The sequence below is a fragment of the Pseudorasbora parva genome, chromosome 25 (assembly GCF_024679245.1).
Source record: "Pseudorasbora parva isolate DD20220531a chromosome 25, ASM2467924v1, whole genome shotgun sequence".
Taxonomy (NCBI): domain Eukaryota; kingdom Metazoa; phylum Chordata; class Actinopteri; order Cypriniformes; family Gobionidae; genus Pseudorasbora; species Pseudorasbora parva.
In genome coordinates, this window is record NC_090196.1 from 18,891,473 (window position 1) to 18,914,539 (window position 23,067).

General features: G+C 37.1%; 3 protein-coding genes across 11 annotated transcripts in view; 2 read left to right on the top strand and 1 right to left on the bottom strand.

The window, feature by feature from the left end:
• The window catches only part of magi2b (membrane associated guanylate kinase, WW and PDZ domain containing 2b), a 129,328-nt gene extending 117,402 nt beyond the window's left edge, over nt 1–11,926 (top strand). For 6 of the 8 annotated variants that reach the window (XM_067436888.1, XM_067436889.1, XM_067436890.1 and 3 more), the window contains 5 exons: nt 575–767; nt 1,760–1,903; nt 4,224–4,362; nt 4,757–4,845; nt 6,844–11,926. In XM_067436888.1, coding sequence (XP_067292989.1) covers nt 575–767; nt 1,760–1,903; nt 4,224–4,362; nt 4,757–4,845; nt 6,844–6,900 — 622 coding nt within the window. In that variant the 3' untranslated portion in view covers nt 6,901–11,926. The remainder of the gene's footprint in view (nt 1–574; nt 768–1,759; nt 1,904–4,223; nt 4,363–4,756; nt 4,846–6,843) is intronic. The other 2 variants (XM_067436892.1, XM_067436895.1) reach the window with 1 other exon arrangement.
• Nucleotides 11,927–13,333: 1,407 nt separating this feature from the next.
• Nucleotides 13,334–15,296, top strand: si:ch211-127m7.2 (uncharacterized). Its single transcript, XM_067436898.1, has 3 exons — nt 13,334–13,524; nt 13,598–13,667; nt 13,757–15,296. Exons 1-3 carry the CDS (start codon nt 13,397–13,399, stop codon nt 14,024–14,026), a joined length of 468 nt encoding a protein of 155 aa, XP_067292999.1. The 5' UTR covers nt 13,334–13,396; the 3' UTR covers nt 14,027–15,296.
• A 232-nt stretch (nt 15,297–15,528) lies between these two features.
• Nucleotides 15,529–22,998, bottom strand: ergic2 (ERGIC and golgi 2). Of its 2 annotated transcripts, none has more exons than XM_067436896.1 (14): nt 22,847–22,998; nt 22,431–22,576; nt 21,966–22,074; nt 21,821–21,867; nt 21,664–21,731; nt 21,548–21,588; nt 21,286–21,387; nt 20,830–20,925; nt 20,597–20,652; nt 20,263–20,361; nt 17,142–17,239; nt 16,786–16,948; nt 16,631–16,710; nt 15,529–16,546 (listed from the first exon to the last, which is right to left on the bottom strand). In XM_067436896.1, the coding sequence occupies exons 2-14, from the start codon at nt 22,534–22,536 to the stop codon at nt 16,481–16,483; spliced, it is 1,131 nt and encodes a 376-aa protein (XP_067292997.1). In that variant the 5' UTR covers nt 22,537–22,576; nt 22,847–22,998; the 3' UTR covers nt 15,529–16,480. The 2 variants fall into 2 exon arrangements, with proteins under 2 accessions (XP_067292997.1, XP_067292998.1); XM_067436897.1 differs by having other exon boundaries at nt 22,431–22,623.
• Between the last annotated feature and the right edge of the window lie 69 nt (nt 22,999–23,067).

Sequence of the window (23,067 nt, forward strand, 5' to 3'; positions counted from 1 at the left end):
TTTGACTTTTGGGGTGTCAGGCATGTTCTTGATATGCTTCATGAGATTGACACATCTAAGTTTTTCTCATGTGTCCAGGGTTTCTCTCAGGTAGTCTTTGAGCTCAACCCAACTGCCTTGGGCAATCTCACATAACGCTTTGAGCATCTGCTGTCTTTCTCTCACACCAGCCCAAGTAACATCACTTAACACTTAATGATAAATTATTTACCTCTTCAATAATACATTCTTCTCCTCTCAGGCAGGGTTAGCAAATTTTTTCCCAGGGTCAGTTCAAGACTACTCTGATTTATGCAATGGGAAAGATGGGGACTGGGACTTGATAAATATGGCCCATGAGCAAAGCCCTGCTCACATGGTCAGAGAGAAGAAAAGGTCACTGCTAGATGAAAAATATATTCACAATATGTTGTTTTTATCGTACATGGGACCTAATAGTATGTAAAACAACATTCTCAGAGAGATTAGTTGGTTTAAACTTGAATTCTTGAATTCAAAACGTGTAGCTGAAGTTATTCAGCATGTTTGAATTGTGGGACAAGATGGCTTAATATGACCTTGTTGGTAACTACAGGTCGGAAGTAAAAGCCAGGCAGGATGTTAAACCCGATATCTGCCAAGCTGCATACACAGACTACAGACAGCCCCCGGTGGACTACAGACATCCACCTGTAGCAGACTACAGACAGCCGCCCACCATGGAGTACCGACACCCACCTGCTCTGATTGACTACAGACAACACTCCATCACTGATTACAGACCACAGGTGAAACTGCTTATTTTTATTACATACAAATATTACTTGACATCCAAAGTATGGAACAAAAACAGTGAAATGCAGCTAGAAAATATCCATCAAAAGCACCATGTTTTATCTCCTCATTTGTTTTTGTATGAAAGATTTGTTCTGTATTTACATACTTGTATGCATATGTAATATTTATATACACCAATCAGGCATAGCATCATGACCTCCATGTGCACCCTGACTGGTTTGGGCCATGCAGCCCCATACGCAACAAACTGCGATAAACTGTATTCTGACAGCTTTCTATCAGAACTAGTATTAACTTCTTTGAGCAAGTTACAGTGGCTCATCTGTTTGATCAGACTACACAGGCCAGCCTTAGTACCCCACGTGCATCAGTGAGCCATGGCCAGTGGCCACCCATGGCCATGTCGCCAGTTCACCACAGTTCACCTTCCTTGGACCACTTTTGATAGATACTGACCAGACCAGGAACACCCCACAAGAGATGCAGTTTTGGAGATGCTCTGACCCAGTTGTCTAGCCATCACAATTTGGTCTCGCCCATTTTTCCTGCTTCTAACACATCAACTTTGAGGACAAAATGTTCACTTGCTACCTAATATATCCCACGCACTAACATTTGCCGTGATGAAGATATTATATAATTTGCACTTTGAGATTCTTCGGAATGAAAAGTGTGTTATAAATAAAATCTATTATTATAATCAGTGTAATTCACTTCACCGGTCATAATGTTATGCCTGATCGGTGTATATAATATATATAATTATTATAATTTTTTTTACAAATATTTTAATTAAGTTTGATCTCATATAATGATTTTAAATGTAATTTTGATAATTTTAGAAAAAAGTAAATCAATATAAATGAATATTAAATATATCTAAATGTAAATTGGATAAAAGCTAAATAAAAGTAAAATGTGGGGGTTGCCTTGAAAAGCAGTGTGTCACACTTAGATTTTTTGTGTATTACATTTTTTCTAGGACTATGACTATTTCACTGTGGAACTGGAGAAAAGTGTGAAGGGATTTGGCTTTAGTATCCGCGGAGGACGGGAATATAAGATGGACCTGTTTGTGCTGAGACTGGCTGAGGACGGACCCGCGATCCGCAACGGCAGAATGAGGGTGAGAAAACTCTTCAGATGCTTGATTCTGAGATCGGCAGCACTGTTAGATGGAAAAGGCTTTGGATGATTGCACTTTTACAAATAAGAGTCTCACACTCAAACTGTTAAGATTTATTTTCAACGTTTCACCCTGTGTAAACAATAATGATAATTAAATTATGTACAATTATATTTGGCTTTTAGCATTTTTGAAATACATATATATATATATTTTGCCCCCTTGAACTTTGCGACCTTTTGCCACATTTCAGGCTTCAATAAAACTGTATTTTTTTTGTGAAGAATCAACAACAAGTGGGACACAATCACGAAGTGTAACGAAGCATTTGTGAACAGCAGTTTTCAGTTCTTTCCACAGATTCTTGATTGGATTCAGGTCTGGACTTTGACTTGGCCATTCTAACACCTGGATATGTTTATTTTTGAACCATTCCATTGTAGATTTTGCTTTATGTTTTGGATCATTGTCTTGTTGGAAGACAAATCTCCGTCCCAGTCTCAGGTCTTTTGCAGACTCCATCAGGTTTTCTTCCAGAATGGTCCTGTATTTGGCTCCATCCATCTTCCCATCACCTTTAACCATCTTCCCTGTCCCTGAAGAAAAGCAGGCCCAAACCATGATGCTGCCGCCACCATGTTTGACAGTGGGGATGGTGTGTTCAGGGTGATGAGCCGTGTTGCTCTTACGCCAAACATAACGTTTTGCATTGTTGCCAAAAAGTTCAATTTTGGTTTCATCTGACCAGAGCACCTTCTTCCACATGTTTGGTGTGTCTCCCAGGTGGCTTATGGCAAACTTTAAACAACACTTTTTATGGATATCTTTAAGAAATGGCTTTCTTCTTGCCACTCTTCCATAAAGGCCAGATTTGTGCAGTATACGACTGATTGTTGTCCTATGGACAGAGTCTCCCACCTCAGCTGTAGATCTCTGCAGTTCATCCAGAGTGATCATGGGCCTCTTGGCTGCATCTCTGATCAGTCTTCTCCTTTTATGAGCTGAAAGTTTAGAGGGACGATCAGGTCTTGGTAGATTTGGAGTGGTCTGATACTCCTTCCATTTCAATATTATTGCTTGCACGGTGCTCTTTGGGATGATTAAAGCTTGGGAAATCTTTTTGTATCCAAATCCGGCTTTAATTTTCTCCACAACAGTATCTCGGACCTGCCTGATGTGTTCCTTGTTCTTCATGAGCTTTAAACGGACCTCTGAGACTATCACAGTGCAGGTGCATTTATACAGAGACTTGATTACACACAGGTGGATTCTATTTATCATCATTAGTCATTTAGGTCAACATTGGATCATTCAGAGATCCTCACTGAACTTCTGGAGAGAGTTTACTGCACTGAAAGTAAAGGGGCCGAATAATTTTACATGCCCAATTTTTCAGTTTTTGATTTGTTAAAAAAGTTTGAAATATCCAATAAACTTCATTCCACTTCATGATTGTGCCCCACTTATTGTTGATTCTTCACAAAAAATTACAATTTTATATCTTTGTTTTTAAGCCTGAAATGTGGCAAAAGGTTGCAAAGTTCAAGGGGGCAACGCTGTGTGTGTGTGTGTGTGTGTGTGTGTGTGAGTGTGAGTGTGAGTGTGAGTGTGAGTGTGAGTGTGAGTGTGAGTGTGAGTGTGAGTGTGAGTGTGAGTGTGAGTGTGAGTGTGAGTGTGTGTGTGTGTGTGTGTGTGTGTGTGTGTGTGTGTGTGTGTGTGTGTGTGTGTGTGTGTGTGTGTGTGTGTGTGTGTGTGTGTATATAATATTGTTGAGACGCAAAAAAATTTTTTTTTTAAAAAAATATTATCTTTTTTTTAAAAAAATCTTTCCCTTTAGGGGCTCCAAATTAAAAGGGACAGTAAAGACATTTATACATTTATAACAAAATATTTATATTTCAATTAAATTTTAGTCAAATTTGTTCATCAAATTTCGTAAAAATATAAAGCATATTAAGCAGCACATTTTTTCCAGCATTGATAATAAGAAAAGTTTCTAAAACAGCAAATAATCAAAGAATTTTTCAGCTGAAAATTCAGCTTTGATCACAGGATAATTGTTTTTTAATATATATATATTATTTCACAATTATCCTTTTTTACTGTATTTTTGGTCAAATAAATGCGGCTTTGGTGAACTGAAGAGACTAAAGACATTAAAAAATGGTAGCGACCCCAAACCTTTGAATAGTAGTGTATCAGCACTTATTACACAAATCTCTAGAATACTTGATTCTGACTGGTTAGTTATCAAACACTAACCACCTTTGGGGTGATCCTGACTCAAAATATTCCCTGCTGATTTCCCATGATTCCACAGGTTGGAGATCAGATTATTGAAATAAACGGTGAGAGTACGAGAGACATGAGTCATGCCCGCGCCATCGAGCTCATCAAGGCCGGTGGTCGTCGAGTGCGTCTGCTGTTGAAGAGGGGCACGGGACAGGTACCGGAATATGGTGGGTATTGCAATTTAAAAACAACGTTTTTATAGCCATTAGCAACTTTTCCGATAGACGTAAAATTGGTAATCATGTTTTAAAACTTAAAAACCTGCTGATTTTGGCCAAAATAATAATGTGAATGCCCATAAATGTGCTTGTTGGAGTGCACCGGGGGAACAATCGCTCAAGCGGCACACTGTGATCTTGACGGTTTGCTTTAGCTGAAAACTCTGTTAAAAGCTTAAAAGCCTTTTATGACTCACTATGTCAATTAAACCTTTCAGTGAACTTTCATGTAGTGATGAAACGTCTGGTAGCCTGTAACCAGTGTTGTCTTAACTCCTCTTTTCTATCAGCTGCTCTGTTTTTCTAACTGCAATAGTTTAGTATTTTACTTCCTGTCCTGTAGGAATGGTATCTACCAACCTTTCCATGTGCATGAAAAGCGACACTCTAGCCTCACCCTATTTCTTCATTATGGGACACTCTAAAGACACGGTTCGTGGCATCCTGCACGTCTTTCTGCTCGTGTTTCTTCTATAACTGTTAATGTTCTCTCTGCTTCTGTTCTGTTTCGGTTTGCATTGGCACGCTAGCGTTCGTTGCATGTCTCAGTTTTTTTAATTAATTTTTTTACCTAGACTGTGATTGGCCGCGAAGTGTGTTTGTGTGTAGTCTTGTGTCACTGTGTGCATGTGTGCATATGGCAGTGTTGGGGAAGCTACTTTGAAACTGATGGAAGCATTACATTTTAGAAAAGGGTTATTTTATTCAATTTAAAATTGTTATTATTAAATATTTAAACTATATGTGTGTGTATATATATATATATATGTGTGTGTGTGTGTGTGTGTGTGTATATATATATAGTGTATACGTAAGGGATAATGTACACCCAGCTGGTTGTTATCGCAGAATAAACCCCGACAGAGTGATCAGGACCCCGACGCTAAGCGCTTATTACACGGCTACTACTAGTCTCAAATAAATCATTATTAGACACAAAATATTGTCTTGAGATTAAATATTTTATTAGCTTTTATGCAAAGCATCCGCGAAGAAAAACAGTTCCAACCTGCTTTAAGCCTTTATCTATTGCTGAAGATTTGCCATAAGCCCTTGCTAAATGTTGGAAATTAATGCTGAAAGGGTTAGTTCACCCAAAAATGAAACCAAGCCAATGATTTACTCACCCTCAAGTTATCATAGGTGTATATGCCATTCTTCTTTCAGACAAATACAATCTGAGTTATATTTAAAAAGTCCAGGCTAACGTTAATCCAAGCAGTTGTTGTAGTTGTGTTTGAAGTCCATAAAAAATGCAGCTGTCCGTCAAATAACGTGCTCCACACGACTCCGATGGGTTAATAGAGCCTTCTGATTCGAATCGATGCGTTTGTGTAAGAAAAATATCGATATTAAAAACGTTATAAAGGAAACCTGCCTTGAAGTCTTCCATTGTAACCCAAGGCTGTTTAAGCTACAAGATGGCGCCAGCGTTAAGCATAGAAGTAGTACCGGTCAAGATAACTCGTAGTACCCGTATGAGCGGGTGTTATCTGGAAATAACATACCGCTGGAATGCACGATTGACCAATCAGAATCAAGTATTTCACAGAGCCGTGTAATAAATAAATAAATATACATACATACATAAATACATACATACATACATACATACATACATACACACAAACACACACGTTATCTCTCTCTCTATATATATGTGTGTGTGTACTGTGTTTAATTATTATGTTGGATGCGGTTAATTGATTTGACAGAACTAGAATATATATATATATATATATATATATATATATATATATATATATATATATATATATATATATATATATATATAATATATATATATATATATATATTCACATTTTCATAGATATATTCAGAATTAGAGCTAGTAGCTACATATATTTAGATTTGCTTTTATATTTTCAGATTTATTCAGATTAAGATGGATTTGGATTTGGATTTGGATTTATATTTTAATAACTTTATTCACGATCTGTAAATATAAATTCAGATTTCATAAAATTATGTATTGTTTGGCTCTTCATAATATGCATGTATTTGTATTATTTATATACATTTTTATAATAGAAATTACATATATCAAAATATACATATTTCGATATGTAAAAAAATAAAGTTTATTATACAGTGATATATGCAGTATTTTTTATAAAATATTTCACTATGCAAAAGATATAAAAGATAATTTACATAAATAATCCAAATAAACCAATGAATTAAACTAAAATGAATCAAATTTAGCAACATTTCGGCTGAGGGATAGGATCATTTTACATTTTTAGAATCAATAGTTTCCTGTTACACTAAATTAGCTTGTTACAAGAAATGCTACTAAAAAATGTAAATGCATTGCTCCCCAACGCTTCTGTTGTGTCCATTGGCAGTAACCTTGATGTGCAGTCGGGTGTATGGGGTGATTTACAGGTTCTCTGTGTTTCCTGGTAGACAGTGCCGCCTCCTGGAGTGCTGTCTCTCCAGCCGCCCCTGCCTTGTCGGAAGTAGTCTCACCCCGCTAGCGTGACACTCGCCCTTCGCCGTCACCCGTCATCTCATCCAGCCTCAAACCCTGGACTTTCTGTGGCATTCTGAGACAGTCTGGACCAATCACGGCAACCCTCATGGTCAGTTTTGTGGGGTTTCGCCTGTGGAACAAAGGGTGGCCGGTCCACCTGTAAGAGCTGTGATTTGAAAGCCTAAAAAACAGAGAAGATGGATCATAAAAGTCGAAAATATTAAGAATAGATGGAGACGCATCAACCTCAAATGGACTGTCGCATCCAACTTGCTTTTCATATAGTCGCTGATCCAAGTTTGTTATTCGTTTTTCTGAACGATCCAGATGAACGGCAGCCAAAGACGCGTGGCTCTCCCTCTCGCTGTTTAATTCTGGATCCAGAGCGGAAACTTCTCGCAGGGGAACGAGCCGAACTTTCAACGCCTCGTTCTTCCGTCCTGTGGACTCGAGCTCTCTTTATTTTATCATCATGTAGAGGTTGTTTATTTTTTGTATCATTTCAAGATGTTCAGAACAAACCCCTAGCGATACTGGGGTCAAATATCGCAAATATATGTGTAGCATGAAAAGAGATTCCCGAAGAAACACACAAACTTACGAGTTGAGAACTTCAACGTTTTAGTATTGAGTTTCGTTATATGTCTGATGGGGGAAAACATCACCATAGACATTGTAAAACACTGACAGTAAATATTAAAGGAGGCCGCCATGATGGAGATACAAGGTAAAGGAGTTACGGGAGGTAAATGCATATCAATCGCCAAATCTGCCGCATGGACGTATCCCTTTAGAACCCAAGACAATGTGTTACATTAGTGTGGCTTAGTCTATCGATGAACCCGCCCAGCCAAATGTTCGGTTACACTGCGAACTGAACCCGAGAAGGACCCCAGATGTTTCCGAAGCCTGAGTGCGTCATTCCGGCCTCATTGGCCCTGGACTGTGTGCCACCACTGTGGATTTGGGGTGCCATCTTACACCTCACAAGCCTCATTCCCATGTCTCTGATGGAGCCGTAGTTCATGGGGGCTAATTAGAGGAGCTAATTAAAAAGGGAGGGAGTTTTTCAGGGCAGTTTGGTCTGAGACCAGGAGACATGTAGTCCTTTACTGTGTCTTAACCAAGTGCGACAAGACATAATTTGCCTGTTCACTCCAAATGCAAAAAAGCATAGATTTTGGATCGTTAACATGTAACTATGGATGGGGCTACATACCGGTAAATGTGGATTTTAGACCAATAATATGTAATTATGGGTGGAACTGTATACATGTAAATGTGGATTTTGGACCAATAATATGTAATTATGTGCGGGGCTACATTCACATAAATGTGGATTTTTAACAATTAAGATTGAATTATGGATGGGGCTTCATACACAAAAATGTTGATTTTAGACCAATAAGATTTAATTATGGTCTGGGCTTCAAACATAAATGTGGATTTTAAAACAATATGCAATTGTGGGTGGGGCTACATTCACATAAATGTGGATTTTAGACCAATAATATGTAATTATGGGCGGGGCTTCAAACAAATGTGGATTTTAAAACAATAAAATGTAATTAAGGGCGGGGCTACATTCACATAAATGTGGATTTTTAACCAATAAGATTTAATTATGGGCGGGGCTACATTCACATAAATGTGGATTTTTAACCAATAAGATTTAATTATGGGCGGGGCTACATTCACATAAATGTGGATTTTGGACCAATAATATGTAATTATGAGCGGGGCTACATTCACATAAATGTGGATTTTTAAACAATAAAATTTAATTATGGACGGGGCTACATACACTTAAATGTTGAGTTTAGACCAATAAGAGGTAACTATGGGTGGGGCTACAAACACATAAATGTGGATTTTGACCAATAATATGTTATTATGGGTGGGGCTACATTCACATAAATATGGATTTTAGTTAGTTAGTTAGTGTTTAGTTAGTTAATTATTTACTTCAATATTTTTACTCCATATTCTTGGTGCAAGATTTTGGTACCATGCACGTCAGTTTTTAACAAATTATTGATTTTTAGTTTTATTTTTTTTAAACAAAATGGTATGGAATTTTAATATCGGCCATTGATCAGTTATCAAGCATACCATGTAAATGATTTTAAACTAATCAGTATCCAGAACTTTATATTCCAGTCACATTAGTTTATCGCTTGACAATCGCACCTGGTTAAGACACGGGAAAGCTGGGAGCCGAGACAAGGAACATGTATCTTTTTAAGGGATATGGGCATGATCAGGGTCTCTCGAGCATGAATGGGTGGGACCCAGTTGTATGGGGCAGAGTGCCTTACTGGCAGGACAAAGAGCAGTATAAAATATGCATTTTACATAAAAAAAATTGAATCATCTTAAAATCTGAGCTTTTGTTTTCACCTTTGGTTTAACGGTGATAAACTTTGCCAATTTTTTTTCTGATGTTGTGAAAATGTTTTGTTAGTAAAAATGTATAAAGATCAGAATTTCTGATCTGGCACATGTGGACAGTGTTATGAGAAAATAAGATAATATATCAAGATTTTGTGTTTGTTGCGGCAAACACTGTTTTATCCAAACCTCAATCATTCTGACCTTTTCATTAGATGAAGGAGTGTGTGTTAATGCGTTTCATAAGGTGATAATGATCAACAGAAACCGTTCCAGTATTTGAATGGCACAGTGTGGAGGAGAGAGGGTCGATGCCATGTAGTTTCACCTCTTTTTGTATTCATTTCATTGTGAAATTGTCTTATGCTGCTCAACACCTGTCGTTCTGATCACAGGCTGATAACTGTGCCAATTCAATAGTTTTTTGAGGTATGTGGAATGTAATTCCAGATTTTCGAGTGGTTTCTTGAACTACAGAATATCCTGAATCTGCGTCCAGAGATGCATTGAAAACGTTGCATATCAATTTAAGCTCATCACATTCCTACTTCTCAACACTGCAAAAAAAAGTCTTGATCAGTATTTTGTCTCTCGTTTTCCTGTAACATTTTCCAAACATCCTTAAAACAGGTTAAAATGAAAATGACCCCATCATTTACTCACCCTCAAGCCATCCAAAGTGTATGCCTTTCTTCTTTCAGCTGAACACAATCGGAGTTATGTTAAATAATATCCCGGCTCTTCTTAGTTTTGTAATGGCATTGAATAGCCGATGCTCCATCAATCATAATAGTCATCTACACAACTCTAGTGAGGTGATAAAAGCCTTCTGAAGCCAAGTGAAGGGTTTTTGTAAAAATATCTGTATTTTAAAACTTTATATACACTGACTTCAGGCAACGTGCTCATAAGAGAGTCGAGTTCCAATGGAACGATGAACTATGACCCAAAGTTTTTCTCACAAAAACCCATGGCTTTGCTTCAGAAGGCATTTATTAACCCACTTTTATATTGGATGGATGCACTTTTTGGAGCTTCAAAAACTCATCAGTCATCAGTTCCACAAAGCTAAGAACAAGGATATTATTTAAAGGGGTGGTTGCATGTGATTTCACTTTTTTCGGTTTAGTTAGTGTGTAATGTTGCTGCTTGAGCATAAACAGTATCTGCAAAGTTACAGCACGGAAAGTTCAATGCAAACGAAGATATTGTCTTTTAAAGCTATGGCAGTTTACTGCCTTCAAAAACGGCCGGTTTGGACTACAAAGAGCTTCTTCCCGGGTTGGTGACATCATAAACCCTTGCTAGTCACTGCAGATGTGACTTCTGCCCGTAATGGTAAGGGGCGTGGCGTTTCCGGACAACCTGTGCTTGGCACTTTAGCCAATAAAAATACATTAAACTACATTTGGCCATCTAACTAATCTAAGACCATTGTGTTTTTCAGAGGGATGGGCTTCATAGAAGCAGGAAGCAAATGATCCGTTTAAAGGACAGTGGAGACAGCGTTGTGGAATAAAGGTCAAATATAAGAAAAATACAGCGTTTAAAAAAAAAAAGAAGTATTAATACGTGTTATACTGCGCCCCATAAACACAACCAAGCCTAGAAAAAAGCCACGGAACCACCCCTTTAATATAACTCTGATTGTGTTCAGCTACATATATTTTTGCCAAAATAAAAGTAGTTACTTTGACATTTATCAAAATTATTATTATTTTTTATTAATGAAATATTAAAATGTAAGTTTATTTTTTACAAAGTAATCAACTATTATAATTATTATTTTAAATACATTAATGTATTCTTAATTCATATATACACTATTTAATAGGAAATGTTGCAATGTAAAAAAAAATGTTTAAGTGTATTTTGAATTAAGGTAATTTTATTGTTTTAAGCACAAACTTCACTAAATTTGGTTACATTTATGCTTGAAAAACTCATTTCCCAATATACAATATCGAGCAGATTCATCTTGTTTTAAGGATGTTTATACGTTTTTAGATGGAAAAGAGGAAAATGATTCATAATGTTTTTTTTTTTGTTAATAATGTTTTTTTGCAGTGGAAACAAGATAGTGTATATTAGTAATGTGTGCCACAATAAAATGCTCCGTGTTCATATCTCCCCGATGGTTTTGTAGCTAGCACATTATATTTGTAGTCTCCATTGATTCCACCATTGGGTGCAGTGTGCTAGAATAACCTGCTGTTTACATGGAGAGACAGACAGCGAGAAACGGTGAAGGAAAAGGTGGATGCATTTATTGCACAGCTCATAGCTTTTACTGTTTGAAGCTGTATCCTGCCTGCTGTGAAAATAAGACAAAGGAAAAAAAAAAACATTTTATATTACTGAGGAAAATATTGAATCTGTGAAAGATGGCACGTACCAGGGCCCATTCAGATCAATATTACTGTCTAGTGTTAGATGTGTATTTACCTTGTACAGCTGTACTCCTATAAATATGGTTTAATGTATTATTGATAGTTTCAAAGACTAAGTGATCAAATATTTTTATGAAATGCAACAGTACGGATATAATAAATTTTGCTAAAATCTTGTTTACCTGTATGATATTCTGATATACTGTTAAATAAACTCTGACAAGGTCTAAAGTTCTTTTACAGTTCTGATTCTACTCATGTCTGATTGTGTGAGCTCTCATCGTACTGAAAGTAGGAGTGTAACGGTGCACGTATTCATACCGAACCGTTTCGGTACAGGACTTCTGGTACAGTGTGTAGATAATGCAGTCTATAACAGTTGGCATGTTTTACACGCAAACATACTTCAGCCCAAGTTGCCACACGAATGTATGAAGTATTCTGTCCATTTTATCACAAAATTTAAACAATAAATGCCATGTGATGTCACAGTATATATATATATATATATATGTGTATATATATATATATATATATATATATATATATATATATATATTATACACAAGTATAGTATAGTAACTGATCACATGTAGGCCTAATATGGATTACACAATCAGATTCTAAAAATATAGTACTTGTAATTATATTCTATTATTTTAAATGCTCATAATCAGATTACATTTACTTTTTTATGGATTACATATTCACACAATGACAATTTATTGATTCACCCTGATTCTTTTTACTCCTAAATGTGTATTTGATAGATTTTAATAAATATGCAAATTTCTATACACTGCTGATATGCATAACACTGTGTCTTAATCATATCCAATGACCTTCACCTGAACAAACGTCTGGACAAAAAATATTTCAAACCTGGAAAACATTCAATGTATTATGGCATTGCTGTTTATTATTGTTTGTGCATGTAATGCAAGGATTCCAAAACTTTTTTTGTCAGACACTTGTATAATATTTTAAGTTATTGGTTTATGGGTATGATGTCATTGATAGGTGATGTGGTCCGTGTACTGGTTAAAATGCCTTATTTCTCTGGATTTAAACGTTCTTGTAAACATTTGGGATAATGCATGCGCACACGTCAATTATATAACATTGTTCTATAATTAATAATGTGTTACATTCATATAGCACTTTTGTGGGTCCTCAAAGCTCTTTACATATACGGGGAGGGGTATCTAAAGCCAACCACCACCAATGTGCAGCATCCACTTGGATGATGGACGGCAGCCATATTGCGCCAGAGCGCCCACCACACACCATCTTAAGGTGGAGAGGAGACCGAGTGATGAAGCCAATCAGGACGGGGATGATAAGGAGGCCATGATGGACGAAGGCCAATGGGCAAATTTGGCCAGGATGCCGGGGTTACACCCCTACTCTTTTACGATGGACATCCTGGGATTTTTAATGACCACAGAGAGTCAGGACCTCAATTTAACGTCTCATCCGAAGGACGAGTGGTTGTGGTTGAAGGTTCTAGTGGTTGTTGGGTATTTTAATCCAAAAATCTTACATATTGTGCCTTTAAATTCACGTTTCTTGTGAAATAACTAGGCTATATTGTTCTCCAGTCCACAAGGTGGCGCATATAACATATATTATCTTAAAATCAGTCAATGAAGAGATTAAAAACAATGTTCCTTTTGGCTGGTTCGGTATAAAACTACGCTAAATAATGTCGGAAAAGCCCCGAAATCTACCACTCTGGATGGTGAAATCTGACGTTAAATGCAGTAAATATACAGAAGTGGAAAAGAAGAAATCACACGAAACCACAAAACGGAGAGCGAAAAACCGACGAAGGTAGAAACTCATTTAAAAACTATCACTTAAAAATAATGTGAATTGAGATGTTTCATGAAAATGTCTTTCTCAGGGTCGTCACGTATTGGATGAACGAGAGGGAGCTCGTGGAAACGGCGCTCAGCATTTTGAAGGATGATAAGGTAAATTGATTTTGATTCTCAAAAATGAATTATTTATGCCACATGACCCACACCTATTATTGTTTTTTTTTTTTTTTTATCAATCTTAGTCATGTGCTAGAGATGAAATGCAATCCCAGGAGGAGGAGGTAAAGATCATTCCGGAGACAGATGAAGACACGTCTGATGAACAGGACAGGATTTGTGTTTCAAATATTGCCGAGCAAGAGACTGTGCCATATGGACACTGCATGGAAGAAAGTACCAGTACAAAACTAGAATGCCAATTGAAAACTTCTCCTGTTGCTTCAGGAATTTTGGAGAAACCTAGCGTGCATGATGATGCTCTTGAGCTTGTTCGAGAGATTTTTTTCACATAATTTAAGCCTAAAGTCACACTATTTTTACAAATTTAAGAGATACCTAAAAGCTCAGTTAACCCCAAAATTTAAATTTTCATTAATTACTTACCCTCATGTCGTTCCAAACCCAAAAGACCTTTGTTCATCTTCGGAACACAAATGAAGAGATTTTTGATGAAATCATAGATGGCAACACAACCACTTTTAAGGCCCAGAAAGGTAGGAAAGACATCCAAGTGACTACAGTGTTTCCAACATTAATTTTATGAAGCGTCACGAATACTTTTTGTGTGCAAAAAAACAAACTAAACAAAAACAGCTTTTCACCAATTTCTTCACGTCTGTGTCAGTCTCCTATGCTGTTGACGCAGTAAATACAGTGCAGAACTTCCATGTTAAGCCAGAACGCCGGCTTCCGATTGGCTGAAGCTGTTCACATGAGGACCATGACACATCCGCTGGATGCGTCAGGAGCTGGCCAACGTAAACTGCGTAGGAAACTGACACATGAGAAATTGGTGACTTTTTTTTTTTTTGCACAAAAAAGATCCTCGAGTCTCGACACTTCATGAAATTAAGGTTGAACCACTGACGACACATGGACTGTCTTTCTAAGCCTTGAAAGTGGTAATCACATTTCGGTGTATGGATGGGTCACTCAGAAAGCTCGAAGATTTCATTAAAAATATCTCCATGTGTTCCGAAGATGAACAAAGGTCTTGCGGGTTTGGAATGACATGAGGGTGAGAAATTAATGACAGAATTTCCTTTTTTTGGGTGAACTATCCCTTTAATCATTTATTCACCCACATGTCTGGCTTGCTTTCTTATGTGCAATTTAAAAGATAATCTGAAGAATGCCCCGATTGCTCGTTTCCATGGCGACTGGAGCTTTCACCCTTCAAAACACACCATAAAAGTAGTTCAAGAGTTGTCATAACCACTTCTATGATTCTTTTTTGGGAGCTTGACAGCTTTGTATTGAATTACGATGAACTAACAACTGTTATTGTGTTGAAAATTCTTCAAGATTTCTCCTTTGTGTTGCCCAGAACAAAGAAAGTCGTTTAGGTTTGGAATGGCATTTTTAAAAATGATCTCTTCAGAATATGTAGTTATGATTTGTATGTGATCTCCTCATAACAAGGTAGTTTCTAAACCAGCTGCTCTGATAATTGTCATTTGCACACTTGCATTTTCTTCGGTCCTTTGGGCAAGAAAGAACAAATGAGAATGTTAAATTACATGCAATAATAAACTATATTTATTCATTTTAATTAAAAAACAACTAACCTCAGCCTGGTCAACAACTGGTGCTTCAAGAGTCTGCTTAAATTAGACGCCTCTTGAAGGACAGTCACTTAAAGCTATCGGGAGTGTTGCCACCGTGTCTGTACTTGTCTCCTGAGCAGCAAAATAAAATCTTTATGTATACGTATGTGTGCGTGTGTACATTTTATTTAGCTGTTTATGAGACAAGAACAGACACGGTGGCAACACTCTGACATCACAGGAGTGCATGTGCGTAAGAAAGTGTTTTTATTTGGACTCTCAGGAGACACGCTGAATAATCTAGCAAAAAAAAAACATCTCAGTCCTGGGAAATGTCATGTTAAAATTCATAAACAAAGCAAAATACACCAACAGGAGGTTATATGTGACTGTAATTTGTCTCCAGACTTTTTAAGAGGGACTACAAATCCTTTTCCAGTTTACCCATTACAGCAGGGATCCTAATGGAACTAGAAAAGGCTTTGGCACAATAATCTATAATCATGCAAAAGTAATGTGGGAAATGATTTACATCAGAAAGAATGTTCAGTATGCTATAAATGAATTATTTCACACTAATATACAGTCATGATTGTTTTACTTGCATTTATCAGTATCAATAATATCAAACACAACCTCTTGAAATGCACATGAACAAAAAATAATCAGTCCTTCCTGAGGTGGAGATCTCGGCTCTGGCTGGGGACAATCATTACAAACATCCCAACCAGATGCTAATACTGTCGTGAATGGGTCGTGTCTGAAATGTTCCTGATACTACTTCATATTTTAGGGTTGTATTAAAAGCCACTTCGCCTAAGACTAAATTGCCTGATATTCAGATATGGACCTGCATTTTTTAAAAGGGAATATTTCATGTAATCAAAGATGATCAAATCATTTAAATGCCTGCATTTGGAAACATTTAAAAAAGGGAAACAAACGTAATGAGTGCAATATATATATATATCATTAAAATGTATATATTTTTGCACCCAACAATTTTCTGGGGAGGTGCAAACTACCGCTTTATGAATTTATACTTGTGTAATAGTTTTTATAGTGTCAGTGCAGATGGCTCTTTACAGTAAAACAAATGACTCAATATGATGTATTATCTGAATCCTAGAAGTTACAGTTGTGTTTCAGATTGAATAGTGACTGAATTTATCTTTAAATGGGGTAAGGAGGAGAGCCCAGCTATTGTTCGCCATTCTCAGAAAGAAGTGGTGTCAGGCTGTTCATGTGGCCGTCAAAAACACTCATCTGAAAATAAAATACAAGAGTTTCAATGCTCAGTTCCAAAACAATTTAAAAATGATGCATAAAACCCCTCTAACTACTACTTACAGTCTTCGGTTTGTAAACCCCCAGTTTAAAGCGACAGCAGACGACATCTACACAGAAGCCAACCAGACTGTGTAACATGCCTGCGGAAACAAATCACAATCATTGAATCATTTCAAATGAGATATTTGTGATTAGCAGATTCCCTCTCCATTTACCTGTTGTAGAGAAAATGCCACCTATGATGCCACAGAGCCGCACGAGGAACTGCCACAGGGGCATGTGCTGCTCAGTCACCTTTACCATCAGAGAGCTGATGTCATACTTCATAAAGATCCCGGAAACCCCATGACTCCCCGCTGCGTGGTTTATCACCCGCTCCTAAAGGAAAGAGTCCAAATGTGGCATCAGTGTTCATCCTTGGGCAATCACGCACACACTATGTACTTTACAAAAATAACATTTTAAAATTCAACTTTGTAAAATGTAGCAAATCGTGTCAGTTTGATATGAAACTAATTAAAACAACAGCTGGTTATGAATATATATTTTGGAGTTTTAAAGGCATCTGTACCCGTTCAGTGACTGAGTACTGGTGTGTGTCCGCTGACAACTTGTATGTCTGCAGTTTTGTGGGAACAATGGTAATGAAGTACTGGAACATCTGATTATCTAACAAAAGAAAACAAGACATAGGGTTATCTGATAATAAGGAAACAAATATATTGAATTAGAAAAATGCAAAAATGTTTAAGAAATGTTACTTCTGGACTCCACTGTAAAATTACTATATTTGTTTAAAATGATAAATTAATATAAATTATAAATGTTATTTATAAAGTCACTCATATAGATAAATGTTTATATTTATGCTAATAAAATAATTGATATATACACCAATTAGGCATAATAATTATGACTAATATTGTGTTGGCCCCCCTTTTGCTGCCAAAACAGCCCTGACTCGTCGAGGCATGGACTCCCCTAGACCCCTGAAGGTGTGCTGTGGTATCTGGAACCAAGATGTTAGCAGCAGATCCTTTAAGTCCTATAGGTTGTGAGGTGGGGCCTGCATGGATCGGACTTTTTTGTTCAGCACATCCCACAGATGCTCGATTGGATTGAGATCTGGGGAATTTGGAGGCCAAGTCAACACCTCAAACTATATGTTTTGCTCCTCAAACCATTCCTGAACCATTTTTGATTTGTGGAGGGCACATTTTCCTGCTGAAAGAGGCCACAGTTACCAGGGAATACCGTTTCCATGAAAGGGTGTACATGGTCTGCAATAATGGTGTGGTATGTGTCAAAGTAACATCCACATGGATGGCAGGACCCAAGGTTTCCTAGCAGAACATTGCCCAAAGCATCACACTGCCTCCACCGGCTTGCCTTCTTCCCATAGTGAATCCTGGTGCCATGTGTGTCCCAGGTAAGCAATGCACATGCACCCGGCCATCCACGTAATATGTAAAAAGAAAGCGTGATTCATCAGACCAGGCCACCTTCTTCCATTCCTCCGTAGTCTAGTTCTGTGCCCAGTTGCATAAAACACCTTAAGTTTTTCCCTTAAGTATGATACTTAAGGCGTGATTTCCTATTATCTAAGGGAATGATTTAAGGGTGTTGCATATAATCCCTTAAACGGTTCTCTTAGGTAAGGGAAACCGTAAAGTGTTAACTTAACTGATTAAGTGATAAGTGTGTAACTGATGCTCACGTGGCCACAGTTAGCCTTTTCAGTTCTTAGGCCAGCCTTAGGTTCATGTTAAACATAAATATATAGCCTGCTGAAACAGCAAAGACATCGTCGGCAGTATTGACGGCAAAATATGCTACAGAATATTTCGTTCTGTATTGACAGGTGAAATATCTCAAAATCGATAATTATGTTTCTTTTAAATTACAATTAGACCTATATCTGCAATTATTTTGAGACTTTCAAACATCAAAATGTAATGTATTAATATGTATTCGTATCAAAATTACATTTAAACATGTGTTCCTATTCTATCTTGCCTGGAAACGCTTTCAACATGCTTGCGTGTCGCATGAAAAATAGGCGTTGGTTCTATTTCTAGCATGTACGCGTTTTCGGCACGGCTCAAGTCACGCAGGCAGTGTGCAAGCTGTAACCTGTTAACATGGGAACCGAAATAAAAAAGGTTCGCCACGCTCGCCGGCCTAATACAATTTGTATAAACATATACATATATATACATATATATATATATATATATATATATATATATATATATATATATATATACATATATATATATATATATATATATATATATATATATTAGGGCCGGGACTCTATTAAAAAATGAATCTAATTAATTAGAGGCTTTGTAATTAATTAATCGCATTTTAATTGCATATAAATATTTGACCTGAGAACAATGAGTCATTTTTCACAAGGATTTTTACCACTGAATAATGACTGAATACATAAGCTTAAAGGTGGGGTAAGTGCTATCCGGTAACCGTTGTTGGTATTTCAAATCACCAAAACAAACACGCCCCTACCCCCAAAAGGGTCTCGCCCCTATTTTGATAGCGCCGCCCCACACATACGTAAACCCAGAGGCATCAACAACAGCTATGGCAGAATCTCTGTGTATCTAATCCAGGTCGAATATTCAATGAAAAAGTCATCCCTTCTATCACAAAAACAAACCGTTCTTGTGAACAACACGATATACATGAGCAAGACAGTCCAACTAACGAACATACTACAATTATGACAAGATTAGAAATAGCGATCAAACTGTTCTCATGAACAACTCTATAGAACACAAGCACGACAGTCCAGCTAACGACATATTACAATTATGACGGGATTAGGGTTATATAGATGATAAAAAGAGTAAACAAACATATATTAGGAGTATAGAAACGTTTATCTTACTTGTCGGAGACATTGTGTGAACTGATGCTTGAAGCACACAGTGAGGAGATTTAGATGCTCCATACGGTGTGGAAATGAACGGGTCTTTATCGTCGCTGAAGTGAGCCACAATACGATCACAAATGGACAAACAAGTGAACATGACACACGAGCATAGTCAAGCAGCATATATTAGGCTAGTGCTAATGTCTGTCATGTGTGACTCGTGTGTTTTGAATAATGACGTGCGCCGAGCGAGAGCTCTTCTCACCATCAACAATAGACACGCCCCTTACCTGCTGATTGGCTACAAGTTTGTTATTCCACTCAGCCCGTGTCCTTTTTCTAAAACGGTTTTGAAATAACACTTATCCCACCTTTAATCAACAAAATATTGTTTATTTATTTCAGTCCAGCAGACCAGTGCAATGTTTGCCATTAAGTGTTGCAAAAGCATATTTGTGATATTTGAGGCTCGATGTGCTGCGGTGAAACGCAAATTCCTTGTTGTATTGCTTGCACACAACCATGCTCTTGTCGACACTTCCATCCTTTCGTTTTTTAAAAACAAAATTTCCCATCCACGGGGCCAAGCAAAGCGGTCTCATCAGCTTCTTCGTTCATGTTCACTATGGTTTGTTGTTGTCGTGACTCGTGAACGCTAGTTGGTGTTCCAGTATAATCGGTCCGTCGAAACTCATTCATTGAAAAACGTTCCGCTGTGCATACACACACACACACACACACACACACACACACCCTTTTTCCCCCAAAAAAATTATAAAAGTTTACAATCACTTACGATCTGCAGACACTTTTTCTGTGCCATCCAGTGGATTTAATATGCCCGGTATTTCCTCTCCAAAAGACAGATGGTCTATCCGATGGGAGAAGTTGTATGCTAAAAAAAATAAAACAGTACTTAGTATCAAACTGACCTTTTGGACATAAAACTTAATGTACCAATTCCTTTTTTTAATGGAACAGGTGTTGCCTTCTAGTCCCAATGCAAAAGCACTAGATATGTTTGGCATAGACTGAGCCATTCAGATAATATCTGTAGCACCAAAACCCACTTTTCTAAAACATGGCTATGAACAAACATTGTTAAGGTCTGAAGAAGCTTTTCAGCTTACTCTCATGGCTGACCAGGGCCGCTAGATGAGCATGACCTCGAGGGTGTGGGATGGCCCTGAAATGAACATAAGGAAATACACAGACAGCGGATGATAATATACAACGATCAAATAGACTAAAATAACGATCAAATAGACTACTGACATGCATTTAAACTCTACAATAAGTTTGCAGTACTTAAAAACAACTTTAAGTGAGTCAAAATGTAATTGGATGCAAAAATGAAACATACTTGCCAACAGTGATGTGGAAATTTCCTGCTACTTTATTAACATAGAGATGTCCATGAATCCGGCAGGCATTTAGAGGCTGTGTGGGGTCATCTTCCCTAAATGTTCAACAAAAAAATGACATACTTCTTAGAAAAAATTCTTATTTTTGTGGAATATTGTAGTATTTATTATTAATTATTCAACCATGAACATAATTTGTGTCTTTATAATCTTTAATCAAAATGTCTTTCCTTCCCAATTGCAGCAACATCTCTTCTCTGATGGTGTTTATTTGCACGAGGGCAGGACAATCTTTCACTCACGTGAGATCGACCAATAGCAAATTCTTGTTATTCTTGTTCGGGAAGCCGTTTCACTCAAATATAGGTCACAATAGGCAATAAAAGACTCATAACTTCCGTTTCATGCCGACATGTAGAGTAATACGTTCGCATTCAGGTGTCAAGTGTTCTAACCTGGGTGGGAGAGCAGTGGGGGCACCTTTCATGACATTCTTAAACAGAACATCCTGGAGTGAGTGTTCCTCACGCAGACGGTCCTGAATGAGCAAAAGTGTTCTGAGGGACACAAAAAGAATTTTTCTTTTTATAATTTCATCTTTATATTGACAAACACATAAGATTACAATTATGTACTACGGTCACAGACTCACAGGTGACAGGAACCAGTTTGGAGGTTAAAAGCATGATCGTTATAAACAAATGAAAAGTATGTTACCTGTGCCAGAGTCTCTGCTGAGGAGAAAGGTCAAAAACAACCTGCGAAAGAGTTGTAAACATGTTATGGCACAACTAGAAAATATACTAGGAAATAAGTAACTTTCAGACACTCACGGGTTCATACTGCAGGCCGTCAGATGCCACCATCGTCTCAGCGAGATCCAACACATCCGCACCAACAACTGGAGAGGAAAAAAAAGAAATTCAAAAGATTTTTGACAAACCTATGCTGTCAGTTTTTCAACACATTGCTATATTAAGATGCACTTACATTGGCATCTCATGGCAACTGTGATATCAATATTAATTCGTAGTTTGCTGCAAGATGAAAAAACAATGTTAGTGTTTTCAATGCACTTATTATAGGATTATATGTAGATACAAAATAACAATTTACAGTTATGTTAGTGGGTCACCTAGTAAAATCCTTATCCACTTCATACTCGTACTTCATCCATGTATCCCGATACACAAAGAACTCAAAGAAGGCCAATAGTGCCATGGCCGTGAAGGCCAACACAGACACTGAGAAAGAAAAGAAAAAAACACAATGTAATTTGCTTTATGATGTTTCAATTTAGTATCAGAGCAGTAATAATATCTATCTATCTATCTATCTATCTATCTATCTATCTATCTATCTATCTATCTATCTATCATACACCAGGGTTATAATATTTAACTAAAACAATAAAAAAAGTCTTCACTTAAAACAAACATCAACTGAAACTTATTTAATTTAAGCTATTTCTAAGAACTATACTATATTTCTAGTAACGAATATACGAACTATTAAAATAACACTGATACACATACACACATTTATATAGTCTCTTCAAAGCAAACATAACTTTGACAAATGAAATCTCATTTCATCTCACCAGTTCCTCCACTGGCTGTTGTCTCCACATAACTCTCAGGAACCTTGGGAAAAGCATCCAACTCCTTCACAAAGTTCAGGGCTTTCTTTTTGTTCAGCCTCCTCATCGTCACAGCAGTCGGCAGTTGTCTTCCTCATGAATTTAGCCTTTAACCCATCATTTGAACATCAAGACGAGTTCATACATACAGTACCTAACGTTACATTAACTCTGTTATTAGCACGCAATGCTAAATATGTAACAAAGTTTAAATACAAATAAGTAGGACGTAGACCTGTTTTGTTATTAAACATCTTTTAAAGTGAATTTATTTTAACAGTTTGTCGTGACAGCTCGGTTGTCTATGGTTACTGTTAGCCGCTGCTAGCCGTGCACTTATCTATATTGCCATTTTACTTACTTCGTTCTCTACTTACCTTGAAATGCTATTTTAAGTGTCTCATTGTGTTATTCTTATACAATATTCAACCAAATAGTCTTCTTTTACATTAAGCGTTTCATGAAATAACGTACAGAAATGTTAGAGCATTCGGAAGAGAGCGACGCTGTGTTGTAGCCGCGAGCTTCCGGTCCGGGGAATTTTGGGAAATGTAGTCATTTTACTGTAATGAACAAATACGGGGAGAAATGGGTGCTT